This window comes from Pelobates fuscus, chromosome 3 (genome assembly GCF_036172605.1).
Source record: "Pelobates fuscus isolate aPelFus1 chromosome 3, aPelFus1.pri, whole genome shotgun sequence".
In the NCBI taxonomy this organism is placed as follows: Eukaryota; Metazoa; Chordata; class Amphibia; order Anura; family Pelobatidae; genus Pelobates; species Pelobates fuscus.
In genome coordinates, this window is record NC_086319.1 from 168,363,302 (window position 1) to 168,381,613 (window position 18,312).

The 18,312-nt window shown below is 45.5% G+C and overlaps 1 protein-coding gene across 1 annotated transcript in view; it reads right to left on the reverse strand.

The window, feature by feature from the left end:
* Positions 1–210: 210 nt before the first annotated feature.
* IL17RA (interleukin 17 receptor A) overlaps positions 211–18,312 on the reverse strand; it is a 65,323-nt gene continuing 47,221 nt past the window's right edge. The window contains exons 10-11 of the mRNA XM_063447656.1: positions 4,289–4,378; positions 211–2,821 (exon numbers count right to left, since the gene is read on the reverse strand). Of these exons, the coding sequence (XP_063303726.1) occupies positions 1,632–2,821; positions 4,289–4,378 (1,280 nt within the window). The 3' untranslated portion in view covers positions 211–1,631. The remainder of the gene's footprint in view (positions 2,822–4,288; positions 4,379–18,312) is intronic.

Genomic DNA, 18,312 nt, shown 5'->3' on the forward strand with positions numbered 1-18,312 from the left:
CTTCAGCTACTGGCACTTCACCTTAATACCCTGTGCAAGAGTAAAACACCAAAGTCTATGCAGGTTACCACAAGACCACAGGATCCTCCCTAGCCAGAGCCTTAACCCCCTCAGTCGCTACTAGTGACGGCTGAGGGTTTGACAAAAGGGAGCTCTGCCTTTTAGTTGAGTATAAGAAAAATACTAAGACAAAGTCCCTACTTTAACTCAGTATATCTATTGACAGGGCTAGAATTTCAATCAATTCCCAACACAGTCAATGTGAGTATGTCAAAAAGACGCTGCCTTTATGAAATACTAATTTTGCATGGGAGGGTGACAGTTCTGCTTTAAATGCCATTGGGATGTATTATTAATTTAGGTGACATGGAGCCAGGGATGGGGAATAAGATACAGCAATAAAATTCACATTATTTGCAGTCTGCTAGACTGTCTCACTAAGCTTCCTGTAATACAGTAGTGTGCTGTGTGTACGAGTGAATTTCAGAGCTCCATTGCAATACTGAGTATATGACAGAGTTTCACTGCGATAGTGCTCACAGGAATATATTAAGGAGCCTCACAGTAATGAGCTGTACAGTTATCCGAGCCATTAATAAGATGTTCCTTTCTATATTCCCGCACCACCATCCAATCTGGCAGCATGGCATAAAAGGTGAGGCTTTAAATCTGACCCTTCAATGGTGATAAAGTAAGAAAAAATAGCCATACGGTAATGAAAAACAGTGAGAGGCAAAAGTAGCAGAGGTGTTAGGAAGGGGGAGGAAACAATAGGTGGAAGCATGTAGTGGGAGGGAAAAAGAACATGAGAGAAAATTCCAGAGAGCACAGACAAAAGGTGGAGAAAAGGGGGGGGGGTAGCATATAAGAAAGAAATGGGGAGAAAAACTAAAAGTCTTAATATAAAAGAGGAGGAAAAAAAGAAAAGGGGAAACATTTTATGGAGAGAGGGCACGGAAGATGGGTGGAGAGAGAAATGGAATTATCGTGGAGGAGAGGTGGGAAAGGGGTAAGAACAACAATGGCAAAACATGCTGGAGGATGGAATACAATGGTGGAGAGGAGGAAAGACATATAGCCTCAGTTTATAGGTGGTAAAATGTCTATGAAACTATATGTCCCAACTCTTTCGCTAATCAGTAGTCCTGTTACAAACCTTTATAAAGTTACTCTGCCATTCACATTTTATCATTATGTGGTTTAGCTGCTAGTTGACTTGTAGCAGTGCTTCCTACTCTCCTGAACTCCAGTTGTGACTCACTTGCTGTTCCTTCCTGCATTCTCCAGCCTCGACCCCTGGCTTCTTTGTTTGTCGAGTTGTTACTACTGCATAACTCAAGCTAAACTTGCTTAATGTAGATCATGTTTGCTACATACACAGAACTATAGCCTGATTAACATTTATGTTTTGCCACTTGGCTTATATTTTGATTACTAATACCTCTCCACTCTTAACCCTGGGTTATTGGATTTCAATATTTCCTGTCTGAGTTATAGTGTATAATGTGAGGCCAGTTAAATCGTCAGTTGCTTGGCTACAAAATCCCAAGGCATTGGGACCTGATGGGGAACCATTTTAAAGACAAAAACCTGTATCCTTGGCCCTGTGGATCCATTCTTTTGCTGATGGACTAGCCATCCTGAACTGAATGATGCTCCATCCGGTTATTCCAAGTAGCGTAGCCCTCATCTTGGGATTCTTTACTTGGCTTGTGTAAAGACATATATTGCTCCACAATGCCTGGTTGGGACAATTGGAGGAACCTCAGTGCTGCTGCCTCTACATCAATGGAAGAGGTTTGATCTAGTTCCACAAATGAATCCTGACTGACAAATTGACCTGGATCCTCTACATAGATTTCCAAGCAAGGTTCCTGAATATAAGTTGACACAACTTCAGACGCTGTAATTGGCTGCAGTGTTTGTAAAGAAGATCTGCCTTCAGATAAGTTTAGTTCCACATGAATGCTTGGAGGCCCAGTTACTGTTACAGGCTCCACTTTCATGGAAACATCAGCATCATTGATGGTTGGAGTTATCTTTGAGATGCAAGGTTCATCATCACAAAGAAGAGGCCTAAACCTAATAGTATCACTCCCTTCTTCTTGCTCTGTTTCACTTTCATCTTCCTTGGCTAGGTTTGGTAAACACTCTTCATTAAACCAATTCAAATGCTTTTCCTGCCAGGCCTGGCACCTCTTTAAAGCTTTTCTCAGGTTTTCATAACCTTTAGCCCCTTCCTGTGGAACATCATACTGTGATCTGGGACAATGTCTCTCCTTCCTCTGTATACGAAAGAAGATATCCTGCAGATCCCTTACAAGATTATACTTGAGGCAGCTGTTGAATAATGAAGGGATGTCTTGTAAATCACTCAGTTCCTCAAAATATGCTATGATATATTGTTCATTATGCAAACCATTCTGGAAATCGGCACTGATAATGGTGATAGCTGGTGTAAAGAGATCCTGTAACTCTCTGTCCTTTCTCAGAGTTATTCTTTGTTTATCTGTAGTCAACCTGGCATTCCACTTTTCTCGTGTTCCACGCGAACAAAGAACCAGTATGGAACCATCTGAGTCCTCAATCTTCTTCTTCTGATGACACAGCCAGGTCATATGGCCTTCCTCCGCAATTTCACCTTCATGTAGACGGTCTACTATCACTTCCATGCCCCATGCCCCCCTTAAAAAATCTGCAAATTTTATTACCACATTCACATAGCGAGTGTGATCAGCCGAGTAAATTAGCCAAACTTTCTTAATGTGGGGAAGAGGAGGAGGAGGAGTGGGAGGAGGAGAAGGGGGAGGAGTTATGTTACCTAGAAGAAGAAAGAAAAAAAAAAAGAGAGAGAATTAAGAATTATGATAAATGATAGCTGTAGACATTCAGCAAAACTGTGCTTAGAAAGTACTCATGAATATGCATATTTTTAAAAGGAAAATTTTAATTTAAATAAGTAAAACCCAATGTTGTGCCTTTGCTTTATATGAAAAAAAAACAAAAACAAAAATGCAACACATTTTCATTAAAAGGACACTTTATGCTATATTTTTCACATCCATTTTCATACACTATATAGCTAATATAAAATAAAACAAAATAATAAGAAGTCAGTAATATACAGTCAGAGCATGAGAGCGGGATCAGCCTTGGCTGCACATTTAAACAGTTTAAAAGGAAGGATTTATATTTGGAGTTTGGTTAAATAGGAGATACCTGGAGTGCCAATTCTCATTTAGGGACAGAAAGATGTCTACATATTGTATTGATATTTTCTAAACTGCTCAACAGTTTTAAAATATTTTTACAATTAATATTATCCATCGAGCCAATAAAAAGCAGCCAAAATAGTTGTTTATTTCCTACTCTTCTTTATTTAAAAAAACATATTTTTCCAAAATGCAATGACCAATGCATTTAACAGCTTAAGGGACAGAGGGATGCCTTGCTATCATTAAGCCTTTAGGGAACAACCTATGATGACGGCAAAGTTTAAAAGTCTTTAGGGACCCAGTACAAAAACAAACAAAACAAAAACAAAAACGTTCACATCTCAAGTAAATTTCCAAATCCAATAAAATTTGATCATGATGCTCAATGTTTAACCTTAAAATACATAAATAAATTGGGAACCCTCAATGCTAATAGTAGTTAATCATAGTTTCAGTGTATTGGTCAATTATACAATTCCGTAGATTGTATCTTAGTCTTTCAGTCTCCTTGATCCCAAGGTCATCTTAAAGGGAAACTATAGTGCCCGGAAAACAAAGTTGATTTCCAGGCACTACAGCACCCTAAACCTCAAGGCCACAGTGTGGCTTATCATTAGCCCCTAATCTCATGCCACCAATGCTAGATTTCTTACAATAAGTACTAAGACCTCGCTTCTCCAAGTCTGAAAGGTCTTTTACTCACAGCGCCCCAATTGCTAGGTCACTTGACTCAGATCGAATTTCATTGGTTTCCTTCCCTTAGTCACAACTTAGTATTTTCCTGCCCCACCACAATGCTAAATGCTGGATCTCTGGAGTATAGCTCTTTTTTTTTTTTTTGCACAGCTAAGAGGGTGGCACCTAGGTCTCTCTCCTAAAATGACCAAATGAGATTGTCCTGTACATACTATGCAGGTATACCATCTGATTGCCACTATTTTCCAGTCATGCCCAGATTGGTAGACAATACTTTCATTCAGGACTGCTAGATCCCTGAGTTGACCCAGCCTTGTTCACTGCTACATAAAGTACTTCTGAAGTCATATTGCACCAAAATACACAAAAGCACTTACCGCACAAGCAGCACAGTAGGAGGACACAACCAAAGAAGAGAAGGGTAACAGGAGCCGCGATACATGACATATACATCCGTTTCACTGGCTCTGCAAGATAGAAAAATACCTTCTGAGCAGGTATTCTAGTATTTTGTATTCAAACACTTCATTACATTTAAACAAATGAAAGCAGGAACAGGAATTACATAAACAGAAAAAATGGAACTGGGGCTTAACACGATATTGCCATATGGTGGAACTGTATACCCATATTTGTTTGCCGAGATAGACGATTTTAGGTTGCCTTGTAAAATTTAAAACTGCATTTTTTTTTCTTCAAATTTGAAGTCAGATATATGGTTTAATGTACAGGCAAAACAGATACGCTTACAGATAGTAATTATCCATTAAGAGGAACAGTCACATTGAAATTACACAAATTACACATTACAAATCACCAATAAAATGTGTTTTTTTCCATAAGGTACGGTTTTCTTTTTTTTTTTCGTGCATGAGACTTATATATGGTTCAGCATATGCATCGTATGAGAGGGTAGAAAGTTACAGTGTTGGTTACATAATGCATTCGACAATTTTCAGCACAATTTTCATTAATTATAACATGCATAAAATCCTAGGTAGAGAGTGAGGTCACGTATGAGTGTGGTCTAACTGCTTGGTTGTGGGTTTAATACCTAGGTCATGGGGTACTGTTTTCTTTTAAATGTACATTGTAAATTTTGCAAATGACATTACAATCCAGCTCATTCGTGGCACAGCCAAGGCACACGATATATTGGAGGAGGTAAAACACAAATATTTTGTTTCTTCACTCTGTATTCTCTCTCTTTGCTGACTCACAGATGAACAATTCACAAGAATTAATAACAATGACTGACAGAGATCCAAGATGGAGGTACTCCGTTCAACAAGAGAGCTAAATACAGCTGTGTGGAATTCTGCATTTCATTTTATTTTTTAAAAACTATAGTTTTGTGTGTGTGCTGTTCCTTAATCATGATTACATAATCAGACATCTAAAGAAATATTACCAAGGTCAACGTCATTAATAGAAACACAAACGGTGATGTTAATTAAACAGACGTTCAGTACAACATAAATTATCAAAATCGGTTCCATATGAAAACAGTTGCCAAATCAAAGCATTAAATTTACCCAACTCCGCTCCACTATTAGTTAAACCAGGGTAGTCTTAAAAAATACAAACTAGTAAGTTGAAATGTGCAATGTACAAGGGTTTTACTATGCGTATCTATCGGCAGTCCTTCAGATTAGATCAGCCGATTCCCTTAGGTGGTAAAGGTACTTCACAGCCAGAGAAAGTTATACAGGGGATCCGGGTGCTCCTCCAGCCCTGAGCCTGCATGAGTGCCATCACCATTAACCCACCGACAGGGAGAATATAGCAGTCCTGGTTTAACACCTGTCGTGGGGAGATGGAGGATTGAGGTGGTGAGTTCCGCTGTTTGTGGACAGTCTTCCAACTGTGTGAGCGTTGTGAGGCGGCTATGCCTTGTATGGCTCTCGGCCCTGGTGGGCTAGGCGTAGATTGTACAGGCTTTCTTAGTTGTCTTTTGCCTCGGGGGGGGCAGCACTGAGTGGAGTGGGCAGTGAATGCAACGTGCAGAGAGACTATATAATAGTCTAGAAAGAAGGTGTGGGAAGAGATGTTAGGGCAAGTAGGAAAGCTGCAGACATATGGTTGGTAATATTTTAGGAAGGTCCAGTAGGGCAGGTCAAGGGAAGGAAGTTGGATATGGAGATATATATATATATTGCAGACAGGGACAGGGTGTCATGGTTCCTGGTTCACTCCTTAGGTGATATCCCCTTGCAGTACCATTGATTACCACTCTCCATGTTTGGTGCTATTTCTTACTTCTAGGAACATTAAGCACTTCAGCTGGCCCTTGTTAGGCACCTTTAAAGTCTGGCCTCACCCTTCCCTCAGGGCCAGATCATTGTTTCTTTGTTCCTGTTGTAGTATGGTCTCTGCATCCTGTGACTATGACCTTGCATCCTCTGGTCCTGTATCTCTGGTCTTCTATCCTGTGACTCTGGTTCTGCTATTTGGTTCCTGTTGTTTCGTGTCTTGATCCAGTGTTCTTCAGACTGATTCTGGCTTTCGACCTTGGCTTGTTTCTTTGATTTCTCTGACCTCTGGCTTCCCCTGACTTCGGCTTCCCACGACTACTCTTCTGCTTGTCCTTGCCTGTACTGCGACTTGGAGTTATATCCCTGCACAGACTCACAGGCCAGGTGGATTCTTACCTGGTCACCTTGGTCTGTGTTTATTTGCAAGGGTGAGCGTATATCTCTGCATACCCGACTCTACATCAGGTAAAACCCTGGCACAGGGTTGACAGATTCACAGGGAAACGGTAGAGTGTAGGAGCTAACACAGGAAATGATAGAGCAGGGAAAGTCCTTCAGAGCAAATAAAGACAGATTTAAAATGTATGAAAACATTGGTGTTGCCAGGACCATTCTGACCAATAAGACAAGGATTTAAATTTTACGTGTAAAATAGCCAAACTGGAAAAATTATCCAAGTCAGCAACGCTTTAAGCTCAGCTATTTTGGCTTAAAATGTGAAATTCACTTATAACTTTTACTTTAATAAATAACCCAGGTAGACTAAAGACAACCATCCATTGGTTCCGGACGATCACAGAGCTATCGAGAGGGTTATTCACAAGTGAGAATTCAACGTGAATTTAAGATGAAAATAGCCAAACTGGAAACTTTCTTTTGTAACTCAGCTATGCTTCCAAAGTGTCTACTTTGGCCTTAAATTTAAAATTCACTCTGCATTCTTACTTTAGTGAATAACCCTGTAAGTTTACAATTATTACTACAGCTCTTGTACAAAATGCACATTAAAGAAACATCACTATAGGAAAAAAAAATAAAACACAACCACCCTGTTTAAAAGGACACCTTAGGCACCCAGACCCCTTCAGCTGAGTGCCAACTCCAATCACCCTTAACCCCGCAAGGGTAATTATTGCAGTTTTTAAAAACTGCAATAATTACCTTGCAGGGTTAAGTCCTCCTCTAGTGGCTGTCTACCAGACAGCCACTAGAGGGACTTCCAGCTTCTTAGACGACTTTTGGTTGTCTAAACGACACTGGATGTCCTCCCGCTATACATGAGGACCTCCAGCGTCGCCGGAATCCCCATAGGAAAGCACTGAATAAGGCTTTCCTGTGGGCAGGTCTAATGTGCTAATAAATATACACTGAAGGCTGTATTGTTTTTAAAAAATCCTTAAATCATAAAATGATACACCTCCACAAAGGTAAGTGCAACACAATTAGCTCCTTGATGTACACACTTTGCTGCATTTATGCCAGCAACTTCAGTGAAGTATCAGCAAATTCCAAAGAAGAGAACATGTCACACAAGTTAACTACTTTTATGGATCTGGAGAGACTGCAAGGTAACACAATATGTTTATATACATTACTGTGTGTTAGGCAGGTGTTCAAAAATTCTGTCAAATAAGAATGCTTTCAAAAATAGAAAGGTTTATGATTTCTTTTTATAATTACCAAAATCAGAAGAAGAAAACAGAAGAAAAATCTATATCAAAATAATATGGACCACTCTTTCCCTTTAAAACGGCATCAATTCTTCCAGGTCTACTTGCACAAAGCCAAAGATTTCATAGGCATATAAGCCCTCATTACAATCCAGATGAAAGGTTTATTGTAACCTGATAACCCTTTTACCTATTTGAATTGATTTAATTTCCTCCCTTAAAGGTTTATCTGGCGCAGCTATATATCACTTTGAATAATATAGATTTTTGAAAAATACTATACTTAGCCTTGACAATATTGGAATCAGCAATTTTTTGCCATTTATCGAGGACATAATCCTTGATAAATGGTCTAAATCCTTTGACTATTTGCACTATTCGTAAAAAAAAAAAAATACAAAAAATACTCAAAACACCCCACATTAGTATAGAGAAATGTATTACTATGGGATGGGGCATGTCTGCTAAACAGCATGCATCCAGTAGCTGCTCGCTGTAATAAAAGGCTAGTTAATGGGCAGCTTTGGTTCTAGATTACAACCCTGATGTCTATGGAGGATCCAGCGAAAGCACAGGAGTTTCCACAGACAAAGTCTCTTAATTTACAGAAAGCAGCCTGATTCCCACTAGCGATGGCTAATGTAATACAGAAAACATTCTCTCATTTGAAGCCTTCGCTCGATGCCCACAGGTGGGGCATGGGGGTGCCTGTTTCAGGTCCTGTGCTTTATTAACTTCTAGGCAGCATTTTTTTTTTTTTTTAAAGAATAAATCTGAGGTTTTAGAAGAAAATTACATATACACACACACTGACATTCAGATTATTTACTAAAGTGAGAATTCAAGGTGAATTTCATATGTAAGGCCAAAGTAGTCCAATCGGAACTGGAAGCATAGCCAAGTTAGATCATTTTTCCAGTTCTCAAATTTCCAATTCACTTTGAATTTTCATTATTAATCCTTTCTCATAAAGAATAGCCCATATATATATATATATATATATATATATATATATATATATATATAATCTTCATGGGGGCGTGGCTTGGAGGCCGAGAGACATGGCAGCTTAACCTGAGAGCTCCCCGCAGGCTTATCACGAATCCTCGTCCATCCGCTCCCTGACACCGCAAAATGGGTAAAACACACCGCGTATCGCATGCCGGTAAGCCCGCCGACACATCCAAAGGCACCCCGGCTTCCTCGCTGCACAAATACTTGAGGACCCCGGCGGACCTGGCTTCACAGGCCTCAACTGATTCCGGAACCTCATGGGCCTCGTTCCCACACTCCCCGAGCGCAGAGCTTCACACGGAATCCCCTTACTCCATCTCCCACCCGGAGAACGCACCGGACTGGGTGACCCTGATACAGGCACTACCCACCAAGACAGACCTCAAGGAGGCGAACACGGAGCTCTGAAATTCTATCACCGCGTAACTCCACTCCCTCCGCGAAGACCTTCAGGGCCTACACCAAAAAGTCTCCCAGCTAGAGGCAGACAGTGACCACCTGACCGCCGCACAGAATGCTACCACTAATACCCTGCAGATACATGAGACACAATTACGCCAAATGGCCCTACACCTTGAAGACTTGGATAATAGGGGGCGCTGACAAAATATCCGGGTCAGGGGGATACCGGAAGACATGGATCAGGACACCCCGATCCGCGCAACGCTCACGGGACTGTTTAACAGACTCCTCGGGCGCCCTGAAACCGCCCATATTGAATTTGTGCGGGCACACAGGGCTCTGAGACCCAGGGGCCCACCAGAGTCCCCCCCTCGGGACGCAATCTGCTGCCTGGCCAGCTATCAACTAAAGGAAGACATCCTGCGACAGGCCCGAGACACTGACCGAGTCCTGTTAAATGGCACACCTCTGCAACTGTACCCGGACCTATCACCAGCAACTCTGGCATACAGGAGAGCACTTAAACCCTTGACCCGAGTCCTGCAATCCAATAAAGTACGCTACCGCTGGACTTTCCCCTCGGGGCTACAGGCCTCTACTCCTAATGGCCCGTTAATGGTGAAGAACCTAGAGGATCTCGCAGACCTGACTGCGGAACTTCAACTACCACCCATTCAACTAACATGGCCGGACCCGATGTCATTCTATTCCTTCCACCCCGGAGCGGCGCCACAACCCCGCAGACAGCGGAGACCCAGAGCCCAGACCATACGACAATCAGGGACCACCTCCTAAACCGAGGGGCCTCGCTGACACCGAGCCCAACCGCAAGTATTTTGATTTGCCCCGTGGGCTAAGGGACTATGACCACTCAGGCATTGAATACGGGACTTTCCATTTGACCCACTTACATGTGATAAGGGGGAAGGGAGGGGGGGAAAATGCCACTGTAATGATTCGAGGTTACGCCGGAAGGGGCCGCATTCTGAGAGGCAACGCACCACACATCCTGGCAAGATCTAACCAGCCCCATACAGATATCCCCCTGACCAGTTATACAATCCACGATAGACCACCGAGGGGCCCCCTGGCAGAAGGGTGGGGGGCGCCCCCTGGCTGGGCTGTGCCACCGGGGTGTATACCGCCCTGCGAGGAACCGTTGGGGGAACAGCGGCGGGGGCACTGACGCCGGTGCGGCTCACCTGGGGTGTGACCCCCCCTAAGTACCGGGAAGGGAGGGATAGCCTGGGACTGAACCTGGAGGGGGAGGACATGATCAGGGCCCACTCCTGCCTTGGGATAGATACACATTACTGGGGGTCGCAATACTTAAAATCTGAGACTGCCTACAACATTCGTTAACGCCACAGACCGGGTGCCCTTTCTCCCCACGCTAAGGGGTCAAGTAACACTCTAACTTCTACACCGAATAAGGGGGTGGACGGGAACCCGATACCTATACCTCAGGGCTGGGTAGAGAGGTCAGGACCTATTCTGAGGACTGTGGGGGTTTTGTATTTATAATTGGCAGTACCTGTTTACTATGTTGTTAGTTCAAGCCGTTGTTACTTGTTTACTTGTTTACCGGGCTATATACCGCAACACTCTCCGACGCCCGACGGGGCAAAACATTACCCACTAGAGACCTATGGCCGCTACAAGTTTAGGACGAGGATGGAACACCCACCCACCACTCACAGGGGAGTCGAGGGCTCCAGACGAGGTCCGGTACGAGAGAGATCCGGGAGCGAGGGCACTAGGAGCCGCACGATCCCGGGCTCCTCGGGTAGGACCCGTACGGAGGCTCCCGGCTTCCTCCACTTTTCCCCATAGGACAGAGCGCCCACAGATAGGCGGACGGGACTTGGCAGACCCCGCCACGCCTTGTCCTCCGACGCTCGTCCCTCAACAGCCACCTTTGAGTGACTGGATAGTTTTTGTACATAGTTTCCCTACCTGTCTTCCCACCCCCCCTGCCCCGCGCCTCCCCCCCCCATTACTCCCCCACCCCCTCCTACCCTATATCATTCCACCCCCCTAACTGACGACCTGACTGATTCCCGACACACACTACTAGGACCCAGCTAGTGCAACGGCACCTGCAAACCCTACTATGACCGACAAGCCGCTACTACCGAGCGACCTTACTATCCTCTCCATAAACGCCAAAGGGCTTAACAAACCAGAGAAAAGATCGGGGGCACTGAGGGACTTCCATTCACAGAAAGCATCAATAGTCATGATACAGGAGACCCACTTCAGGTAAGGGGACAGGCCCAAACTGACCAATCACCACTTCCCAACAGGGTATTACAGCAACTTCCACGAAGGGAAATCCAGGGGAGTGGCGATACTGATCAACAAAAAAGTACCGTTTATAGAGAAAGCAAGCATGACTGACCGGGAAGGTAGATACCTTTTTGTAAAAGGCACAGTGGCCGACCACCTATACACCTTCGCCGCATTATATGCACCAAACAACAAACATCACCGCTACCTTAAAAACACCTTGCATAAGCTACACACATTCGCAGAAGGGGTCCTCATAATAGGGGGCGAATTAAACATTGCTATGGACCCGGTCTGGGACTGCTCCACGGGTACTTCCCACCTCCCCAGACAGCACCTCAGAGCAATTAATTCCCTACTGACTAGACACAGACTTGTTGACTGCTGGAGAGCACACCACCCGGACGAATGGGACTACACATTCTACTCTCACCCCCACCAGACATACACCCGCATAGACTACTTTCTCACAACACACTATCACCTCCCCTTGGTACGGGACGCGAAGGTGGGGGTAGCGACCTGGTCGGATCACGCCCCCGTCATTCTCACCCTCCAGTCCCCACTCCTTAGGCCTGCGATAGCCAAATGGAGGCTGAATGAATACTTACTATCACGCCAGGACCTGGCTGCACACTTCGGTAGGGTCCTGACTGATTACTTCCAGGACAACGCTCCCGAAGACACCCCCCCGACGATCAGGTGGGAAGCACACAAAAGCGTCATACGGGGACACTTCATACAGAAGGGTGTGGAACTCAAAAAACAACGAGAAGCCTGACTCGTAGAACTAATAGAGGACATACACAAACATGACACATTACACAAACAGACACAATCCCCAGCCCACCAAACACGACTACTACAACGGGACCTGACTTCCCTGCTCCAATCCAAACACCACAGGGAAGTACTCAGACACAAGGCCTTTTTCTCCCTACATGGGAATAAAAGTGGCAAACTTTTAGCCAGAATGCTGGCGAAATGGTGCCAGATGACGTATATCAACAAAATTAGAGACAAAAAGGGCTCAGTACGCTGCCTACCGACGGAAATCCTGCAAACGGTGAGAGCTTACTATTCGGAGCTCTACTCGCTCCCCCGACCGCAGTCGGAAGCGGCGATTGCCCGCTTAAAAGACTCCATCCAGCAATATCTACAAGCACACAAGATACCTACACTAGATCAACAGGTAACGGACCAACTAGACGAACCCTTCTCAATTGAGGAATTGGCGCTGGCAATAAAATGCACCAAACCCGGCAAGAGCCCAGGCCCTGATGGCCTGCCTCTCTGCTATTACAAACATTTCGCGGACAAACTATACCAACCGATGCTGGCCTCGTTTAACGCGATATGGGAAGGCCATTACTTCCCGAAACAAGCGTTGACAGCGCACATAACCATCATCCCGAAAGAGGGCAAGGACGCAGAGCATTGTGGGAACTACAGGCCCATCTCCCTCATCAATTGTGATATTAAATTGATGGCAAAGATTTTAGCCATGCGCCTACAGCCGCACATCCCCACACTGGTACACCCTGACCAGGTCGGGTTCGTAACAAACCGTGAGGCAAGGGACAACACCATCAGGACCCTCGTCCTCATGCACAACAAAAACAATAACACCGGAGGCCTTCTTCTGCTGTCCACTGACGCGGAGAAGGCCTTCGACAGAGTGGGATGGGAATACCTATTCCAGATCCTCACTCAGGTTGGTCTGGGACCCCACATGCGAAGCTGGATCGCAGCCATGTATGACAGACCCACGGCACACGTAATAGTGAATGGGGCACTAACAGACGAGTTCCCGATATACAATGGCACCCGTCAGGCGTGCCCACTATCCCCGCTGCTCTTCGTCCTTGCCCTTGAACCCTTTTTGACGGCCATCAGACAGCACCATGACATCACAGGCATACAAACGGGGGACACACACCACAAAGTGGCCGCCTACGCAGACGACCTCCTCTTTTTTGTTACTAGACCAGAGATCTCCCTCCCCAATATACTGCAAGCCTTTAAGACATTCGGAGCCTTATCCAATCTAAAAATAAATTACTCCAAATCCTACATCCTGAACGCTAACTTACCCAATAGCCGAGCCCCCCCTCTCCGCACTAGCTTCCCATTCCAGTGGGCAGAACATAAAATACGCTACCTGGGTACATGGCTAACCAAGCAGAGGGAGGACCTATACAGGGAGAACTTTACCCCTATGTTAAATATATTCAAGAGAGAACTAACTGAATGGTCCTACCCGCATATTTCGTGGCTGGGAAGGATTCAGGTAATTAAAATTAACCTCCTCCCACGCCTACTCTACCTGTTTCAAACGCTCCCCATAACAATCCCCAAAGGATTTTTTACTGCTCTACGCTCGATGACAGGTAATTACATATGGGAAAAGACCACGAATTAAGTTTCAGGCCCTTACTATACCCAAGGAGAGGGGAGGGCTGGCCATCCCTGACTTCCACCTATACTATACAGCAGGACACCTACAGAGAGTTATGGAATGGACCAAGACCAACGTCCACAAACTGTGGAAGGTAGTAGAAGAGACAGAGAAAGCTGGACCAGTGTCGGCCCTACCGTGGTGCTCCGGGGGTGGCCTCGGCCGGGGATGCTCCTCATTAGCACAACATACCCTTCGGGTATGGCACAGAGCGTCCCGGGTACATGGTCTCACTCGGCACCCCTCGCCCCTGCTGCCCCTAATCCACAACCATGACTTCCCCCCAGGCCTCGATCCGAACGCCTTCAGAGACATCATCCACAAGCCCATCCCCAGACTACACCACATATACACATACACCAGCCGGAAGACACTTACTAACCTGACAGAGAATACACCCCCCACATTCCTACAAACCTTCAAATACAAACAACTATCGAACTACATAGACTCCCTACCCGGGGGACGAGCCCACGCTAGGAACCCGACTACCTTCGAAGAGTACTGTACCCACCCAGACCCTCTGCCCCACAGCATATCTTTCATATATTCACTTCTACAAAGGGAGACTCCGACAGAGACTCCTGCCTTCAAGGGCACATGGGAAACTGCTCTGGGGAGGACATTTACCGAGACAGAGTGGGAAAAAATATGTTATCTCACACACCACTGCTCTACTTTCACCAAGACACAAGAGACAGCATTCAAACAGCCACTGGCACCGTACCCCACATAAACTCCATGCAATAGACCCCTCACACTCCGACTTATGTTGGCGATGTGGAGAAGCAACGGGTAACACACTACATTTATGGTGGGAATGCTGTAGAATTAAACCATTCTGGAAGGGCATACACGCCATCCTGGAGAAGTTCTCAGACGCACCTCCACCACTGGATCCAGCGGCGATGCTACCACACAACACGACCATACCCAGATCCCGATACAAAAAATCCATGACTATTAGGATCCTCAATGTAGCCAAACAGACCATACCACAATATTGGAGACAGGATAGGTCCCCTCCCCTTAGGGCATGGTTCAACCAAATGGAAGAGCTCAGGGCAATAGAAGAATTACACTCGGGAGCGACTAATACCACTGCAAAATACATGGAGATCTGGACACACTGGATCGTATCCACCACACAGGCAGACTTCACCGCCCGCCTAGACGCAGAGGACCCACCCGACAGAACTGACGCCCATGACTGACCCCGCCACCCTACCCATCTATTTTCCCACACAGCCCGTATCCTCCCCCCCCTCTCCCCGCTCTTCTCCCTCCCCCACTCCCCCCCCCCCTATTTTCTCCTGCTTACCTCATTTGGGCCGCAGGCTCATACTCCGAAGACACTGAGACACGTCTGACCACTTGACAGTGGAATCATGAGCCTAATAGGCATACATCACACGGAGCTGACAGTGACTTGGGAGTCACTGACGCAATACTGATCGGTCACCCCCCTCACTCAACAAAACAAAGCCGCACACACACTAGACCTAGACACCTTGACGGGCACTAGATGAGAGACCGTGCACAGTCAAACCGGGGGGGATATGCAAAAACAACAATGGAAGCCTAACCAATGTATTACTGAACAGGGACCTGCGAGTCCATCACTGATGTGGGCCTGCGTGCCCAAATACCTGCTTGTTTTTATGTACATATTCTAGCACACGTTGTGCTTCACTTACAATGCTTACGAAGAGACCTGCGAGTCTCACTTTGAATGTCAAATATGTTTCAGTTACAGTACGCTTGGAGAGACCTGAGAGTCTCACTGTGAACATAAAATGATAATAAAAATATATTTACAAAAAAAAAAATAATCTTCATGCTATCACTTTTCCCCACTGTACTCTCCTAAACCCTCAGTGATTTTGCTGCACTAGCTAAAGACTACAAGACAACAAGCATCATGTTCAGTGGGAATTCCTTATTTGTTTGGTGATATGCAACCTCACACACACAAAGTGTGAGAGGTTCTATGGTAGTATTTTGGTAGAGCTTAGAAACATGATGTGTGAAATATTATTGTATGATATTGTCTGCACATTTTCCAGTTTCACGCGCTCCCACCCATCTGGCACAAAAAAAACAACTTTTTTTTTTTAACTGAATATGGGTTATATGTCTCGTAGAAGGATACACTATCTTAGTGGGTATCCAGAGGTTGTGCCCTTTAGCAGGTAGTACAGGTATATAAGTTTTATAGCGACCATGTACTGCTTGCAGCAGCCTAGCAGTAAGTGTAAATTTGTAGTAGATAAATAGTGGTAGCTAATGTTACAGATGAGAAAAGGATTCACACATTCAGATTCTTGATTAGTTCAGGTTTATTCTAGTTTAGAAGCAATATTGGTCATTAATATAGTCAACCTGAAGAAATGCAAATTTTCTTTCTTTTTTTTTTGTCAATCTTTCTTTTATTGAGGCAAACGTTATCAGGGATACAGAATGAAAAGGAGGGAATGTACGGTAGTTATACAGATCGGGTACATGCTAACACATTTCGACAACTCCTATGAATAGCAGCCTCATTTTATATTAATTAAGCGATCCAACATCTGAACAACACAATTAATGTAATAGTATTTATAGTGAGACAGAGATACGTATTAAGCAGGTTCCATCTGAAATGGTTGTACATAAGCTACGTCTGTTCTCTCTAGTCAATTACAGATAGCACGGGCCATCAAATTAAACTGTTAGTTGGTTATACAGGTATGTTTTGTGGTGCCCGCTTCTTGTTATGGGTTAAGAATAATCGCCTCATCGAAGTAGTTGGGCGTATACTGTTACTAGAGACGAACATGTAGGCTGATTATTACATGCTAGGGCTGGCACGTGGGTGCTTACAGAATTTAAAAGTAGGATTAAGATGAAGAATACACAAGCCCGTCCGTGCAGTGCACAGTGATTATGGACACTGTAGGGACAGTATATATTCGTAGGCATAGAGCAAAACAAGCATATAACAAGATTATATATAGGTTTGAGCCTCAGGCGTCAATTAATGAGACTAACAAGCTATACCTAGCCTTAAATAGAAGTCCCTGTCTCAGAGTCTATATAGTCGTGGGATTAATATGATGAATATGAGTGGGACTCGGTTGTCGATTGAAACCCAGGTAATGTGCTCATATAAGGCCTTGTGTTGGCTGCCAAGTCTAGTGTGTGTGCGGTCTAAGTCTAATTTACGGTGCTTAAACTGGGCTGGTGGGACTGGGCACACATTTCCACTCATTAACCCGTGCTCCCCTGCTGATGTGTGGATCTTTGGGTGAGACGCTTGTTAGGTAGAGTGTGGAGCAGAGATACATGTGTGAGTGGGTGAGGCTAATGTATATTTGTCAGCACTCTGTGAATCCTCGCTGCATGGTTGGATCCGTGAGTCCCACTCTAACTGTATATGCGTGTGTAAGTTTCATCTGCTAGTGTCTATAACTATATATGACTATATACGAAGGCAGGGTGCGTTATATAAAGAGTCCTTGTTCGTTACAGTGGAGCAGTCCATATACCATCTTCTTTTGTTCCAGTCCCTGAAATCTCTTAATCAGCCGATTCCTCTTCTGGGTATCAGAGGGGCGCCCGATCGTGGGCGACTGCTGGGCATCCCAGGAAGCAGCAGTTGTGGGTGTTGCGGTGTGGGGGAGGATTGCGTGCGGTGGGGGGCTTCTCCCCAGCTCCAGGTCTCGTACAGGGTCGACACCCTGCGGCCACAGACTCGGGTCCTCCCCAAGGCCGGGTCTTTCCCCTTGTGGGCGCTGCGGAGGGTCCTGGTGGTCCTCCAATGCCAGCGGCGGGTAACCCTCCTGCGGGCTGGCTGGTGACCTCCGGCCTGGAAGGGCGCTAAGCCCGCTGGTGTGAGGCTGCCTTGCCCAGGATCTGCCCTTTCCGCCACATGTTCTCCGCCGGGTCCACCACCTTGTAGAATGTGGGAATTTGTTGGGCTTTCCTCTGTTCCCAGAAACGGCGGAACAGATTGTCCAAGCGCTTGTGCAGGGACTGGGTGTGTTTAGGCTCGGTAGCATGGTCTAGAGGCGCCATTTTACTAGGCCCTGTGTTGCCTCTATGCGTGCCGCCGTCAGCCTCTGGTAGCTCACATGCCATGCTTAAGTGGACCGGGATAACCCCCACTGGTCCAAGGGGGGGGGGGGGGGGGAACTGGGGCTCCGTGTAGGTTCCATCCAGGGTCGTGGCGGCGGGAGAGTGGCAGTCTCTCCCATGGCGCCCGTGCCTCACGGCCTCAGGAGGTTAGTGGGTCGTGCGTTCCGGGACCCCGACATGCTTGGTGTCTGCAGGTT